General features: G+C 52.1%; 1 protein-coding gene across 6 annotated transcripts in view; it reads left to right on the top strand.

Annotated features, from left to right (window-relative positions):
• Window positions 1-14675, top strand: part of LOC105480409 (6-phosphofructo-2-kinase/fructose-2,6-biphosphatase 4) — a 44646-nt gene extending 29971 nt beyond the window's left edge. For 5 of the 6 annotated variants that reach the window (XM_011739230.3, XM_011739229.3, XM_011739231.3 and 2 more), the window contains 5 exons: window positions 6129-6233; window positions 7960-8089; window positions 8191-8253; window positions 10372-10436; window positions 12541-14675. In XM_011739230.3, coding sequence (XP_011737532.1) covers window positions 6129-6233; window positions 7960-8089; window positions 8191-8253; window positions 10372-10436; window positions 12541-12600 — 423 coding nt within the window. In that variant the 3' untranslated portion in view covers window positions 12601-14675. Of the gene's footprint in view, window positions 1-6128; window positions 6234-6777; window positions 6901-7959; window positions 8090-8190; window positions 8254-10371; window positions 10437-12540 lie in introns of those variants that run through there. The other variant, XM_011739235.3, reaches the window with a different exon arrangement.
• Window positions 14676-15174: the final 499 nt, after the last annotated feature.

Genomic DNA, 15174 nt, shown 5'->3' with positions numbered 1-15174 from the left:
TCTTCTGTTCATTTTTTCTCAGTCTTTTTTTCCTTCCGAGCTTTAGTTCACTTATCTTTACTTCTGCATTTTTATTTATTTATTTATTTATTTTATTTTTTTTTTTTTTTGAGACGGAGTCTCGCTCTGTCGCCCAGGCTGGAGTGCAGTGGCCGGATCTCAGCTCACTGCAAGCTCCGCCTCCCGGGTTCCCACCATTCTCCTGGCTCAGCCTCCTGAGTAGCTGGGACTACAGGCACCCACAACCGCGCCTGGCTAATTTTTTGTATTTTTTAGTAGAGACGGGGTTTCACCGTGGTCTCGATCTCCTGACCTTGTGATCTGCCCTCCTCAGCCTCCCAAAGTGCTGGGATTACAGGCGTGAGCCACCGCGCCCGGCTACTTCTGCATTTTTATTAAACCCATCCAGTGAACTTTTCATATCAGATGTGGTGTTTCAAAGCTCCGGGAATTCCACTTTTTTCCTTTCTTGAATCTTTCATTATTTCTTTTTTTTTTTTTTTTTTTTTTTTTTGAGACGGACTCTCGCTCTGTCACCCAGGCTGGAGTGCGGTGGCCAGATCTCAGCTCACTGCAAGCTCCGCCTCCCGGGTTCACGCCATTCTCCTGCCTCAGCCTCCCGAGTAGCTGGGACTACAGGCACCCGCCACCTCGCCCGGCTAGTTTTTTGTATTTTTTAGTAGAGACGGGGTTTCGCCGTGTTAGCCAGGATGGTCTCGATCTCCTGACCTCGTGATCCGCCCGTCTCGGCCTCCCAAAGTGCTGGGATTACAGGCTTGAGCCACCGCGCCCGGCCTCGAATCTTTCATTATTTCTTCATGGTGCTTGGCTCTGAAGTCCAGGAAGTGCCTCTGGGCAGTAAGCTGCTGCCTCTTCCCCTCCACTTGCTTCCCTTTTCTCAAGGATCACAGCCCTGCCTAGTCTTGTGTCTAAAAACAGTTGTTTGATTTGTCCTTTTATTTATTTATTTGAGACGGAGGTTTGCTCTTGTTGTCCAGGCTGGAGTGCAATGGCACGATCTCGGCTCACTGCCACCTTCGCCTCCCGGGTTCAAGTGATTCTCGTGCCTCCGCCTCCAGAGTAGCTGGGATTACAGGCACCCGCCACCACACCAGCTAAATTTTGTATTTTTAGTAGAGACAAGGTTTCACCACATTGGCCAGGCTGGTCTTGAACTCCCGACCTCAGGCGATCCACCCGCCTCGACCTCCCAAAGTGCTGGGATTACAGGTGTGAGCCACGGCACCCTGCCATTTTGTCCTTTTTTAAATAATAGTTGTTTTTGTTGGGGCCAGAGCAAATCTGGTACCAGTTGCTCCATCGTGGCTTGGTCTGTATTATGGGTGGTTCCCATTTCAATATGAAAAGTTTTGCTGTGGATATATACTTTGACTAATCTGAATATTACCACCCCTGCTTTTGTTTTTCCATTTTTTTTTTTTTTTTTTTTACTGTAGTAAAATACACATAACATAAAATTTATCATCATAGCTGTTTTGAAGTGTACATTTCAGGGCTATGAAGTATATTTACAATGTTATGCAACCATCACCACCATGCATCTGCAGAACTCTTTTAATCTTGTAAAACAGAAACTCTGTACCCATTGAACAATAACTCAAGCCAGATGTGTTGGTTCATACCTGTAGTCCCAGGTACTTGGGAGGCTCAGGTGGGAGGATTGCTTGAGCCCATGAGTTTGAGGCTGTAGTGTGCTATGATTGCATTCACCAATGGCCCTTGCACTCCAGCCTGGGCAACATATGAGACCCCATCTCTAAAAAAATTTAAAAAAGAAAAACAATAACTCTATTTGCTACTCCCAGCCCCTGGCAACCACTTTGTCTTTATGACTTTGACTACTTTATACACCTCATGTAAGTGAAATCATATAGTATTTGTCTTTTTGTAACTGGTTACTTCAGTTAGCGTAACATCCTCAAGGTTCATCCAGGTTGCAGCTTGCACAAGAGTTTCCTTCCCCCTTTTTTTTTCAAGACAGCATCTCACTCTGTCACCCAGGCTACAGTGCAATGCAGCAATCACTGCAGCCTCAAACTCCTAGACTCAATGATTCTCTTGTCTTAGCCTCCTTTGTAGCTGGGACTAGCAAGTGTACACCACCATGCCTAGCTAATTCTTTTATTTTTTGTAGAGAAGGGAGGCTCGCTATGTTGCCCAGGCTGGTCCCAAACTCCTAGCCTCAAGCGATTCTACCACCTTGGCCTCCCAAAGTGCTCAGATTACAAGTGTGAATCACCACACCCAACCTGAAGAATTTTCTTCCTTTTTAAGGCAGAATAAGATTCTATTGTATACCACATTTCCTGTATCCATTCATCTGCCAATGGACACTTGGACAGCTTCCACTTTTTAGCTATTGTGGATAATGCAGCTATGAACATGGATACAAATGTCTCTTTGAGACCCTGCTCTCAATTCAGTTGTTTTTGGTATAGACCTAGAAGTAAAATTGCCAGATCCTATGGTAATTCTGTTTTTATTTTTATTTTATTTATTTATTTATTTTTGAAACGGAGTCTTGCTGTGTCGCCCAGGCTGGAGGGCAAGGCGCGATCTCAGCTCACTGCAACCTCCACCTCCCTGGTTCAGGCAATTCCCCTGCCTCAGCCTCCCGAGTAGCTGGGATTGTAGGCGCACACCACCACGCCTAGCTAATTTTTTTGTATTTTTAGTAGCAACAGGGTTTCACATGTTGGTCAGACTGGTCTCGAATTCCTGACCTCAGGCGATCCACCTGCCTCAGCCTTCCAAAGTGCTGGGATTACAGGCATGAGCCACCGTGCCCGGCATCTGCTTTTATTTTTTTGAGGAACTGCTGTACTGTTTCCCATAGCAGCTGCATCATTTTACATTTCTACCAGAAGTGCACACGGGTTCCAATTTCTCCACATCCTCGTCAACACTTGTTGTTTTCTTTTCTTTTCTTTTTAAATAGTAGCCATCCTAATGGGTGTGGTATTGCATTGTGGTTTTGATTTGTTATTCCTGCTTTCTGTCCATATAATTTTTTCTTTTTCTTTTTTTTTTTTTTTAGCGACAGAGTCTTGCTCTGTTGTCCTGGCTGGAGCTCTATGGCACCATCACAGTTCACTGCAGCCTTGACCTCCCAAGTTCAAGTAATCCTCCTACCTCAGCCTCCCAAGTAGCTAGGACTACAGGCGCACATCACTGTGCCCAGCTAAATTAAGAAAAAAAAATTTTTTTGGCCAGGTGTGGTGGCTTATGCCTGTAATCCCAGCACTTTGGGAGGCCACGGTGGGCAGATCACCTGAGCTCGGGAGTTCGAGACCCAGGAGGTGGAGGTTGTGGTGAGCCAAGATCCTGCCACTGCACTCCAGCCTGGGCAACAAGAGCAAAACTCCCTCTCAAAATTAAAAAAAAAAAAAATTTCTGCCTCCCAGTTTCAAGTGATTCTCCTGCCTCAGCCTCCTGAGTAGCTGGGATTACAGGAATGAGCCACCAAGCCTGGCTAATTTTATATTTTTAGCAGAGATGAGGTTTCTCCATGTTGGTCAGGCTGGTCTCAAACTCCTGACCTCAGGTGATCCCACCTTGGCCTCTCAAATTGCTAGTATTACAGGCGTGAGCCACTGCACCTGTCCTAAATTTAAAAAATTTTTAGAGATGTTGTCTTGCTATGTTGCCCAGGGTGGTCTTGAACTCCTGGGCTCAAGCGATCCTCCTTCCTTGGCCTCCCAAAGTGCTGAGATTACAGGCATGAACCACCATGCCCAACCTGTCCATATTTTTTTATTATATTTTTTTCCCTTTTATTTTTAACATTTTTGTATCATTTTCTTTAGAATAAAGAGCATAGGCCAGGCGCAGTGGCTCATGCCTGCAATTCCAGCACTTTGGGAGGCTGAGGCGGGCAGATCACTTGAGGCCAGGAGTTCGAGACCAGCCTGGTCAACATGACAAAACCCCGTCTCTTCTAAAAATACAAAAAATTAGCCAGCCATGGTGGCCTCTGCCTGTAATCCCAGCACTCAGGAGGCTGAGGCAGGAGAATTGTTTGAACCCAGGAGGCGGAGGTTGCAGTGAGCTGAGATTGCACCACTGCACTCCAACCTGGGCAACAGAGCGAGACCCTGTCTCAAAAAAAAAAAATAAGATGGAAGCTTTCTCTGTCTTCCTCTTCACTTCCTTCTGTGCCTTCACCAGAATAATCTTTCATGTCTAAATTTCTACTAACAGTCTCTTTAAGACAGTCTAAGCTTTTTATCATGCACCACAAAATTCTTCCAGCCTCTACCCACTATCCAATTTCATAACCACTTCCATATTTTTAGTTCTTTATTACAGCAGCCAGCAGCACTTCACTTCCTGGTACCAAAATACGTGTTAGTATTCAAGTGTGGTGGTGCACGCCTGTAGTCCCAGCTACTTGGGAGGCTGAGGTGAGAGGATCACCTGAGCCTGGGAAGTTTGAGGCTGCAGTGAGCCAAGATCACACCACTGGACTCCAGTCTGGGTGACGGAGTAAGACTGTCTCAAAAAACAAAATGAAACAAAACAAAAGAACCACTAAATATAATAAAAAGTATGTATTAGTTTACTAGGGCTGCTGTAACAAAGCACTACAGATGAGTGGCTTAAAATGACATGAATTGATTCTCTCACAATTCTGGAGGCTGGAAGTCTGAAATGAAGGCCTCAGCAGGGCTGTGCTCCCTCTGAAGGTGCTAATAAAGAACCTTCCTCACCTCTTCCTAGTTTCCAGTTGTTGCCAGCAATCCTTGGTATTTCTTGGCTCATAGCCTCATCATTCCAATCCCACCTCTGTCCGCTGGCTGTCGTCACATGGCTTTCTTCCCTATGTGTGTCTGTCCGTGCCTTCACATGGCATTCTTTTTTTTTTTTTTTTTTTTTTTTTTTGAGACGGAGTCTCACTCTGTTGCCCAGGCTGGAGTGCAGTGGCACGATCTCAGCTCACTGCAACCTCTGCCTCCCAGGTTCAAGAGATTCTTCTGTCTCAGCCTCCCAACTAGCTGGGACTATAGATGTGTGCCACCACACCCAGCTAATTTTTGAATTTTTTTAGTGGAGACGGGGTTTCATCATATTGGCCAGGCTGGTCTCAGACTCCTGACCTTATGATCCACCCGCCTCAGCCTCCCAGAGTGCTGGGGTTGCAGGCATGAGCCACCGCACCTGGCCTACATGGCGTTCTTAAAAGGACACCAATGATTGAATTTAGGACCCACTCTAATACAATATATCCCCATCTTTTTTTTTTTTTTGAGACAGAGTCTCACTCTCTGCCCCAGGCTGGAGTGCAGTGGTGCGATCTCGGCTCACTGCAATCTCCACCTCCTGGGTACGTGTGATTCTCCTGCCTATAGGCGTGCGCCACCACACCTGACTAGTTTTTGTATTTTTAGTAGAGATGGGGATTCATCATGTTGACCATGCTGGCCTTGAACTCCTGATCTCAGGTGATCCACCTGCTTCGGCCTCCCAAAGTGCTGGGATTACATGCCCAACCAACTTTTCTTTTTTTTTTTTGAGAGGGAGTCTCTCTGTTGCCCAGGCTGGAGTGCAGTGGCCCAATCTCAACTCACTGCAACCACTGCCTCCTCCACCATGTTGGCCAGGCTGATCTTGAACTCCTGACCTCCTCAGCCTCCCAAAGTGCTGGGATTACAGGCATGAGCCATCATGCCCGGTCAGCTTTTTTTTGTTTTTTTTTTTTAATGGCATTTGTAGAAGATGATCTATGCTCTGTGTGTGTGTATGTGTGTGTGTGTGTGTGTATCCCAAATAACACAAGTGAAGTTTTCCTTCATAGTTTGCATAACAACCTATACTCACGAGAAGTATTTTCACAGCACAGAAAAGAAAAAACACATAGCATCTCTGTATGTATTGGATGGGTGATGGATAGGTGGACAAGGCTGTCCTGGTAGCTTTTTACAAACAAGGAACCACCAATGATCAGTGTTCCTAGAGGGCCTCCCTTCCCTGGACAGGTTTCTGTTCCCTTTGCCCAGGAAATGCCCATGAATTTGGTCTCCTCTGCTTGATGCTGCCTCACCCCAAACACCCCCAAGGCTTGTCTTCTAGCCATTGTAGGAGGTGTGATGACTGTGGTATCTCCCTAGGGCGTCTGTGAGGAAATGACCTATGAGGAAATTCAGGATAATTATCCACTGGAGTTCGCCCTGCGGGACCAGGACAAGTACCGGTACCGGTACCCTAAAGGGGAGGTACGTGGGATTTGGGGCTTAGTCCCAGCCACCTACCGCCCGCCTGGGAGTACCACCTGTGGCTGAGGGCCTGTGGGGCTCTACAGGGGCTGCGGGGGTAGCAGAAGGGGCCTAGTCTCAGAGGCAGGCCAGCCTGGGTGTGTGGTTCATTTCCACCCCTTGCCAGCTGTGCGGCCCAGGCCTTAGTCCCTTCCTCAGGTGTGGGGTGGGCAGTACCGTGTAGGGCAGACCTTCAACCCGGAGACCTTTGGCTCCCTGCTCTCCATTCTTGTCTTTCCCCTTCCCAGGGGTGGAGAATTCGGAAGGGCAGGGCCTGAGGTGGGGGGTCTGTGGGGTTAGGCTTTCCTGGGACCCCTATAGACAGTGAGCTGTCCCCTGGAATTCCCAGGCCAGCTCCTTTCCCAGGGAGTTGTCGGCCCTTTCCAGGGTGCTCAAATGGCTGGGGAGTTGGGGAGACCATGGCAGACCTGGGACTTGGGTCTCAGCTCATTCGCGTCCCTGTCTCGGGCTTCACCCTTCCTTTGGATGCTTCCTTTTGTCACAGGCTGAGCCCATCCTCCCTGTGGCTCCAGGCACCACCCCCAGCCCTGGCACCAGACCCGGGGAGACCTTCCACACATGAGTTGGCTACCACAAGCCACTGCACTTGTCACCTTCTCTGACAGAGGTCAGCCCCAGCCCCAGGTCAGAAACTGAGGGTCACCTTGACTGAGGCATTTCCTTCCAATTCCAGGAGGTGGCCTGGGGCAGGGGCCAAATAAAAATACCCCCCATCAACACACATATGTACACGTATATGTACACATGTAGAAGCACCTCCACCCAGAAACTAGACTCACAGGCCCCTATACTGTACCATCCTCAGGATAGTATAGCTCTTGGAAACATTAATTATTCCCCACATCATGTTGTGAGGCCAAGTTCAGATTTAGAACTAACCCAGATAACGGTCAGGAGAAACAAAGCAGCTGGCTGCTCAAACTTGAGAATACAGGGAGGAGAATTGGTTGAGAAATTCATGTTACCAAAAGAACTGATCTAGGATTTTCTCAGAACTACCAGGAGCTAGCACAAATCAGTGTGTCATTCTTGCTTCCTAATCAAAGCTCGGGGTACATTCAATTCCGACTGCTGGAGGCCATTTTTGAAGGACCACTCATTGTGTGCAGAAGGATGAAACTGATGAAAATCTAAACCTGCGAGGTCGAGAGGCCCAGCAGGGGCCCAAACCGTACATCGTGGCAGGCATAGGGGGAAGATACTGGGCAGGTAGACTGAGGATAGTTCCTGGGGACCCCAACTGTTTCTGATGAGTCACACTCCAGAAAGTTCCTGGTCTTTGCTCTCTTCCCCTGCACTTTTGTTGGTACACTCTCTTTGCTGTGGGCTGGAAGCAGGCAGAGTCTTCTCCAGTCACATTAATTCCATAGCTGAGGATTCAGTGCAGAGCTCCATGGGTGAGCACTGAGGTGGACCCTGGGATGGAGCCTGAGGCCTAGCTCTGCACTCTCAATCCTACCAGAACCTGGCCCTGAGATGGGAAAGGTGGCCCCTTTCCTCAGCTGCCCACCCCCATGCCCTCAGAAGGCTAGGCTGGAGGAGACCCAGTCACAGCTTCCCAGAATGGTGAGCAGCTGCAGGAGTGGTAGGTGGCCCAGTGTCCGGCATGTGTCTGTCCCTCCCCCGGAGCTGGGCCTGAGGGACACCTCTCTGCTTGCCCTTGCAGTCCTACGAGGACCTGGTCCAGAGACTAGAGCCTGTCATCATGGAGCTGGAGAGGCAAGAGAATGTGCTGGTCATCTGCCACCAGGCTGTGATGCGCTGCCTGCTGGCCTACTTCCTCGACAAGGCAGCAGGTGCGGGCCATGCCCTGGGGGAGGTGGGAGGGTTGTGTTAGAAGGTAGGCACTGTCACCAGGCATTTCTGGTGTGCTAGCCATCCCCCTCTGTGTCTACAGAACAGCTGCCCTACCTCAAGTGTCCACTGCACACAGTCCTGAAGCTGACCCCTGTGGCATACGGTAAGGAAGCTTCCTGAGCATTGACCATGGGTAGCCATGACCTTGGATCTCTGCACAGTTCCATGATTTTCTCCAAATTCCTGGAAAATTGTGTTAGGAACCCATTCCTTCACCCACTACCCCACTACCTTTCCCAATATGTTTTTCTTCTTTCAGACGGAGTCTTGCTCTGTCACCCAGGCTGCAGTGCAATGGCGTGATCTCGGCTCACTGCAACCTCCACCTCCTGGGTTCAAGTGATTCTCTTGCCTCAGCCTCCCGAGTAGCTGGGATTACAGGCGCCTGCCGCCATACCCAGCTAATTTTTGTATTTTTAATAGAGACAGGGTTTCACCATGTTGTCAGGCTGGTCTCGAACTTCTGACCTTAGGTAATCTACCTACCTTGGCCTCCCAAAGTGCTGGGATTACAGGCATGAGCTACCGTCGTGAGCTACCATCCCCAGCCCTAATTTGCCTTTAAAAAGTTTGTTGTGGCCGGGCGCGGTGGCTCAAGCCTGTAATCCCAGCACTTTGGGAGGCCGAGACGGGCGGATCACGAGGTCGGGAGATCGAGACCATCCTGGCTAACACGGTGAAACCCCGTCTCTACTAAAAAAATACAAAAAAAAAAACTAGCCGGGTGAGGTGGTGGGCGCCTGTAGTCCCAGCTACTCAGGAGGCTGAGGCAGGAGAATGGCGTGAACCCGGGAGGCGGAGCTTGCAGTGAGCTGAGATCCGGCCACTGCACTCCAGCCTGGGCGACAGAGCGAGACTCCGTCTCAAAAAAAAAAAAAAAAAGTTTGTTGTGGGGCCGGGCGCAGTGGCTCACGCCTGTAATCCCAGCATTTTGGGAGGCCGAGGCGGGCGGATCACAAGGTCAGGAGATCGAGACCATCCTGGCTAACATGGTAAAACCCCGTCTCTACTAAAAATACAAAAAAATTAGCCGGGCATGGTGGTGGGTGCCTGTAGTCACAGCTACTCAGGAGGCTGAGACAGGAGAATGGCGTGAACCTGGGAGGCGGTTGGCCGGGCGCGGTGGCTCAAGCCTGTAATCCCAGCACTTTGGGAGGCCGAGACGGGTGGATCACGAGGTCAGAAGATCGAGACCATCCTGGCTAACACGGTGAAACCCCGTCTCTACTAAAAAATACAAAAAACTAGCCGGGCGAGGTGGCGGGCGCCTGTAGTCCCAGCTACTCGGGAGGCTGAGGCAGGAGAATGGCATGAACCCGGGAGGCGGGGCTTGCAGTGAGCTGAGATCCGGCCACTGCACTCCAGCCTGGGCGACAGAGCAAGACTCCGTCTCAAAAAAAAAAAAAAAAAAAAGAACCTGGGAGGCGGAGCTTGCAGTGAGCCTATATCGCGCCACTACACTCCAGCCTGGTCGACAGAGTGAGGCTCCGTCTCAAAAAAAAAAAAACTTTGTTGTGAAAAAGTTTATGTGGCCACACAGAAGGCCTCCCCAGTGACTTTGCTTACCCATTGCCTACCTGCATGAGGGGCTTTTCTACTGATTTTTCCAAACCCCCACAAGGCCCCATGGTCCCCAGGGCCTGGACTTTATTCTGGGTGCAGGGCAGTGTGAGTCCCACCCCTGCCTCTTGCTATACCAGCAGAGACCTCAGGCAACTTCATCTCTCAGGTCTTAGCTCCTCACCTTTAACACAGGTGCTCTTGGGGGAATGGCTGTGAAGCCCAGTGGCAGCTGATGTCCCTCCACTGTGTGATAATGGCCTCATCACCCATTGCACTGTGCACCTGGCACGTGGTTGACTGGGACTTGCATGGTAGAGTTGGGATGTGGGTGGTTTGGGGGCCCTGAAGACTTTGAGAGCCAGTGACCTCACCTTAGGCCTGCTGCTCCCCCGATCCCTCTCTGCCCTGGGGTTGGGGAGCCTGGGGCCTCTGTGTGGCCCTGTCTGGGCCGCCACATATGGATAAGTATGGGTCTGGCAGGGTGTCTCGTCCTTCCTCCCGGGGCTCCCCAGAGCTGCCTAAAGTGGAAGAACTAGAGTGAGGCTGAGATGGCTGCTCCATTCCACACACCCAGACCCCCCTCCAAGAGAAGTTTCTAGCTTCTGCGGCTCAGCTGCCTTTCAGGAGTGGGGATGGATTTGCATCTTCCCTTTGGCAGGTTGTAAAGTGGAGTCCATATTCCTGAATGTGGCCGCTGTGAACACGCACCGGGACAGGCCTCAGGTAGCAATGGGGTCACTGCTGGGGTAGTGGGGTGTTCCTGATGTGGGGGTGTCCAGACTGCACATCCTCCAGGGCCAGGCCCAGCTGGGGCACCTGCCAGAGGGAGCTTGAATCTTCTGCCAAGACTGTTGTCCTATCAGCAGGGTGGGGCCTGCATCAGCCCTTCCCAAGGCACCTGCCCTGGCGATGGGGAAATCCCTGATGCTGAGCCACCAGGCTCAGGAGTGCCTGAGCTTGGGTGTGGTTGGACCCCCAGGACCTGAGGAGCCACAGGGCTCCCCAGCAGCTCCTTGGAGGTCTAAGTCAAGGGGGCCCTTGGGCTCAGTGAGAAAGAGGCTGGAGGCTAAGAATGAGGCTTACTCTTCCCACTCCCCATCCCTGCAGCCGAGGCCTCATGAGCCCCTTTTCTAACCACAGCACCTTTAAAAATTAAAATGGGATCATGCCCTTTTGGGGAAAGGGCCGTGCAGATGCTGAAGGGGCCTCCGCATGGGGTGGAGACCTTGGTCCAGAAGAGCAGTCACCACCTGTGCTCCCCAAGTGCCTTGTGGAAAGTAGAAGCTCCTCAGAGTGTAGCTCAGAACCACTCTTGGTCCCATGTGGGGTCCCTCTACAATGGTGGCTCCCTCTCCCATTGGGGCCAAGGGTCGGACCTACGCTTCTGGGAGCCCTGGTCCCAGTTCCTGGAGTCCATTGCACGGAGAAGGCTCCTGGGCCTCAGTGATGCCTATTGCCATCCATGATGGGGCCTGCTTCGGCTCTGGGTCCCTGCTGAGGGTGCAGGCCTTGAACTGGACCAGGACATCTGGCCTTGGACCTCATAGCATAGCTGTGTAGATGTGTCCTGTCCCTTCCCAACACCACTGCCCCCAAGCAGGACCAGTTACCCTGCAGGCCTCTCTTCCCATTGCTCTGAGAGTCCGTGCATGTCTTGGCCAAGTTCAGCCCAGGCCCAATTTAGTACCCACAAGTCACAGGGGAAGGCACCTCCCAACTGGCATCCTTTGGGCCAAGGAAGGCCCAGATGGCACTGGGCCCCCAGTGCTGACAGAGTGATGGTAAGAGAGGCCCCTGGGCCTGGCAGCCCTTGGGAGCTGACCCTGCCAGTCCATCACCATAGTGTGACTGACGGTCACTCTGCCCACTATGGGTGGGTGCTTCTCAGAGGCAAACTGCTACTAACCCCAGGTTCCTTGATGGCTCCCTTCCAGCCCATCCGTTGGGGCAGGCTGTGGTGGAAAAGGGGTGCCTCAGGAAGCCTGCCCAGCAATAAGAATTATACCTGCCCCTATAATTCCAGGGGCCGGTCCTATGAGCCCAGGCTATGGGCCATGGGGGCCATGTCTCTCTCCCTGCAGATCTGGGCATGTCATGTTGCATAAGGCAGCAGCTCAGGTCATCAGTGACCTGCTCCTGCAGGTGATGGTTCCAGGGCCCACAGCTGGGAGGAGGGCCACCAGGCTCGGGGGAACATAAGACAGCCTCAGAGAGCTAAGGGAAGTTTCAGATTCCCTGTTCCTCAGGCCTGAGACACCCTGAGCCCGACAGGCCAAGGATGGGACTGAGCTCTGCAAGTTGGTGGGGGCTGTCTATAGCTGAGGGCTTCAGGAGGCCCTGTGCCCCAGTTCTGAGGGGACAGACCAGGCTGCAGACCAGGAAATGCCCTTAGGCTTCTGGGGCACCTCTGACACCTGTGTGCCCACCCTTTAAACCAGGATGGAGGCACCCCCAGGAGCTGAACCCCATCCCTGCCCCAAAAATGAGGATAAAATCCCCAAGCCAGGCATTCCTCCTCAATTGACCCAGCCCTAAGATAGGAGGAGGTAGCAGCCTTGCTTTGGGTATTGCCTGACCTGGCTGCAGTGGAGCAGAAAACGTGGTGGCATCCTCCACCGCACCTTTGTTCTATTGTCCGTCCACCCACTGTGTGGCACGAAGCTCTTGGCCATGCATTCTCAGGGAAGCTTGCGTTCTAGAGTCTTGCGGCCAAGGCTGCTACAGTGAGAATGTGAAGCCTGACGAGCCACAGTGATAAGGAAGGTAGACAGCAGGCCTCTCATCTATTCCTGCTATGGAGTGAACGCTCTGTGTTTTTATTGTACAGAACGTGGACATCTCAAGACCTCCAGAGGAAGCCCTTGTCACGGTGCCTGCTCACCAGTGACCACGTTCATCCACTGTGACCACTAGGCAGGCACTGGTCTCTGCAGAGGGGGTCATTCCAGGCCCTCCAGTGTGTGTGACAGTCACCATGCCATGCAGGGATATTCTTGAAGCCACACATGGCTGGCGGAACCCAGAACCCCCGCCCCAGCGCACCTGGCTCTTTGTTGACCGTCGGCAACAAGGTTGCGCATGGCTCCTGACCTGCTGCTGAGAGTCACTTGACCAGACTGCATCTGCATGGGCTGTGCGGAGGTTGCCCAGCCCCGGGTTCTTCCGGCGCAGCTCTTAGGTGTTCACTCTCGCCAGCTCAGTTGGCTTTGTGAAGTGTGAAACCCTACAATGTGAAAGGAAAGTGCTTGCTGTGATGTTCCTACTGTGGCCCAGCTGCTCAGCGTGGACCTGGTGACTCTCCGCAGGGCCTCTACCATCCTCTCTGTGGCCACTGCCTGAGCCAGAGGCCAGGTGTTCATGGGGCCCTGAGCTTCTGCTGCCTCTGGTAAGAGGGAGAGCCCTTCCCATCCTTACCCACCAGGAACTAGAGCCCCAACCACAGCAGATGCTTCCCAGGCAGCCACTGGCCAGGCCCTTGTATCCATGTCACCCTTATTTGCAGGCATTCATGGAAGCAATACGCTTGCTTCGGCACATTGCAATGCACAGAAATGTGCAGGCAGGGGGGCAGTTGTGGTCGCCCCTCCCCTGTTGTGCATGTACCCGGCTACTTAGGTATGCTTAGGGGAGCTGGTGGCCAGGGATGCCCCTTCAGGCCTGCTCTCACAGTAAAACCACCTCAAGACAGGGTAGGCATACGAGTTCCCTTCCTGGTGCACACACCGAAGTGCTCGAGGGAGAGGCTGCCGCCCCCTCTCCCCTTCCCTGGCTGTGAACACTGGCAGCCGATGGGGAGGTGGCCTCTCACCTGTTGCTGCCCGTGTCCACACAGGAATGTACACTGGTGGCAGAGACATGCATTTGCCATAAATGATTCAGAAACACTTGTATGGTCCTGTAAAACTTTTCTGGTGTTTTTTGACTTCTGCCTGTGGGCCTGAGGAAGGGAGAAGGCAGACCCATAGGCAGTCCCTGGGCAAGGGAGGATTTTCCCAGCTGCAGCACAGCTTTCCATTCATGTGCATGTGAGTCTGGTGAAAATGGCCTTGTGTAGTCCAGTGTCTGTCATGCCCCTGAGTTCTTGTGGTCCCAGAGAGGCAGCCTGAGCAGTCTGTTTACAGCTGGCAAACACTGGCTGGCAAGTTGTGGTGCTGGGTCAGAAAGTGTCTGGACTGGTAATCGGGTGCCCTGCTGTCCACAGGTGGACTCTGGGGAAGCCAGGCCCCTGGATCCCAAGTCCTTTGTGTCTGGAGCCTTACCTGGCCTGTGCCTGGAACGTAGCACATCTTTCCAGCCTCCCAGGGCTTTGCAGCCTGCAGATGCCACCTGCCCCTGAGAGAAGTTAGCATCCCTGGCCCTGGCTGGTGGTCTCTCATCCTTGTGTGCTGCTCTCCTAAGAGATGTCCAAGGCGGAGCAGGGGCAGGATCCTCCTTCCACACTCATCTTGTCAGAGCCCCAAACCCTTTAGACCCACAGCCCAAGGACCATGCCACTCCCTTTGGGGCATGGGGACTGCAGCCTTTGCTTCTGTGTCTTTTGGAGTTTCGGTGACTTTTGTCACCTGGACACACTCACTTGTTAGCCATAGTGGGTCCCCTTGGTCAGCAACAGTGCATGTACCTCTGGATGTCACCTGAGGTGAGACCACCGAGGCCTTTTCTCTCTGTGTACAGAGGGGAGTTAGGAGCTGCTGGACTGGATGCATTACAAGGACTGGGGACACGGCAGAGGGACATCCAGGGATCAGGGCATGAGTGGGGGCAGCCCCCCGGCCTCTGCCCTGGCATGGTCTCCACATGGGCTGTGGCATGGCTGATTGGCTGCCACATTTCGGCCATGTGGGCTGGTGTGCCCATGTTGCAGGTATTTTCCCGAGTTCCCCAGAATGGATGGTATCGAATCTCAGCCACATGCAACACTGTGTCCAGCATTCTTTGCAATAAATACTTTTTAAAATATAATCTCAGGTTGTATTTGATAGCCAGTTCTCCATTTGTGAAGTGTTTTTTTTTCTGGCCTGCTTTGTCGATGCCTGGTGCTGTGGTCTTCCTCGAAGGTCTGTGTTGGGATCCTTGGTTCCGCTTCCACCCCCATGTTCACTCTCACTGAAGAGGAATGGTGCTGCCCTGGAGTGAGCCCTGGCCTGGCACACATGGGCAGGGGCCTGAGTCTTCCCTGGGCTGACCTGGGGTATGGGGCCGTTGTCCCTGAACAAGAGGCAAATGTGGAGGGGGTGGTGAAGCTGGAGTGGAGCACTGTTAAGGGAAGGATTCTGAGGTCCCTAGGAATGTGGGCTCCAAATGCGGCATTCTTGGGGAAGGGTCCCTGGGGGCTGGGTCGAGGATGTAGTGGCTACATGAGGCTGTGGGTGAGGGCATGCTGACCACTGTTTTGGTATTTTCTTCTTCTTTTTTATTTTTATTTTTATTTTTGGAGACGGAGTTTCTCTCTTGTTGCCCA

This window comes from Macaca nemestrina, chromosome 2, assembly GCF_043159975.1.
Source record: "Macaca nemestrina isolate mMacNem1 chromosome 2, mMacNem.hap1, whole genome shotgun sequence".
NCBI lineage: Eukaryota > Metazoa > Chordata > Mammalia > Primates > Cercopithecidae > Macaca > Macaca nemestrina.
Note: the sequence above shows the minus strand (reverse complement) of the source record. Positions and strands in the feature narration are given on the sequence as shown.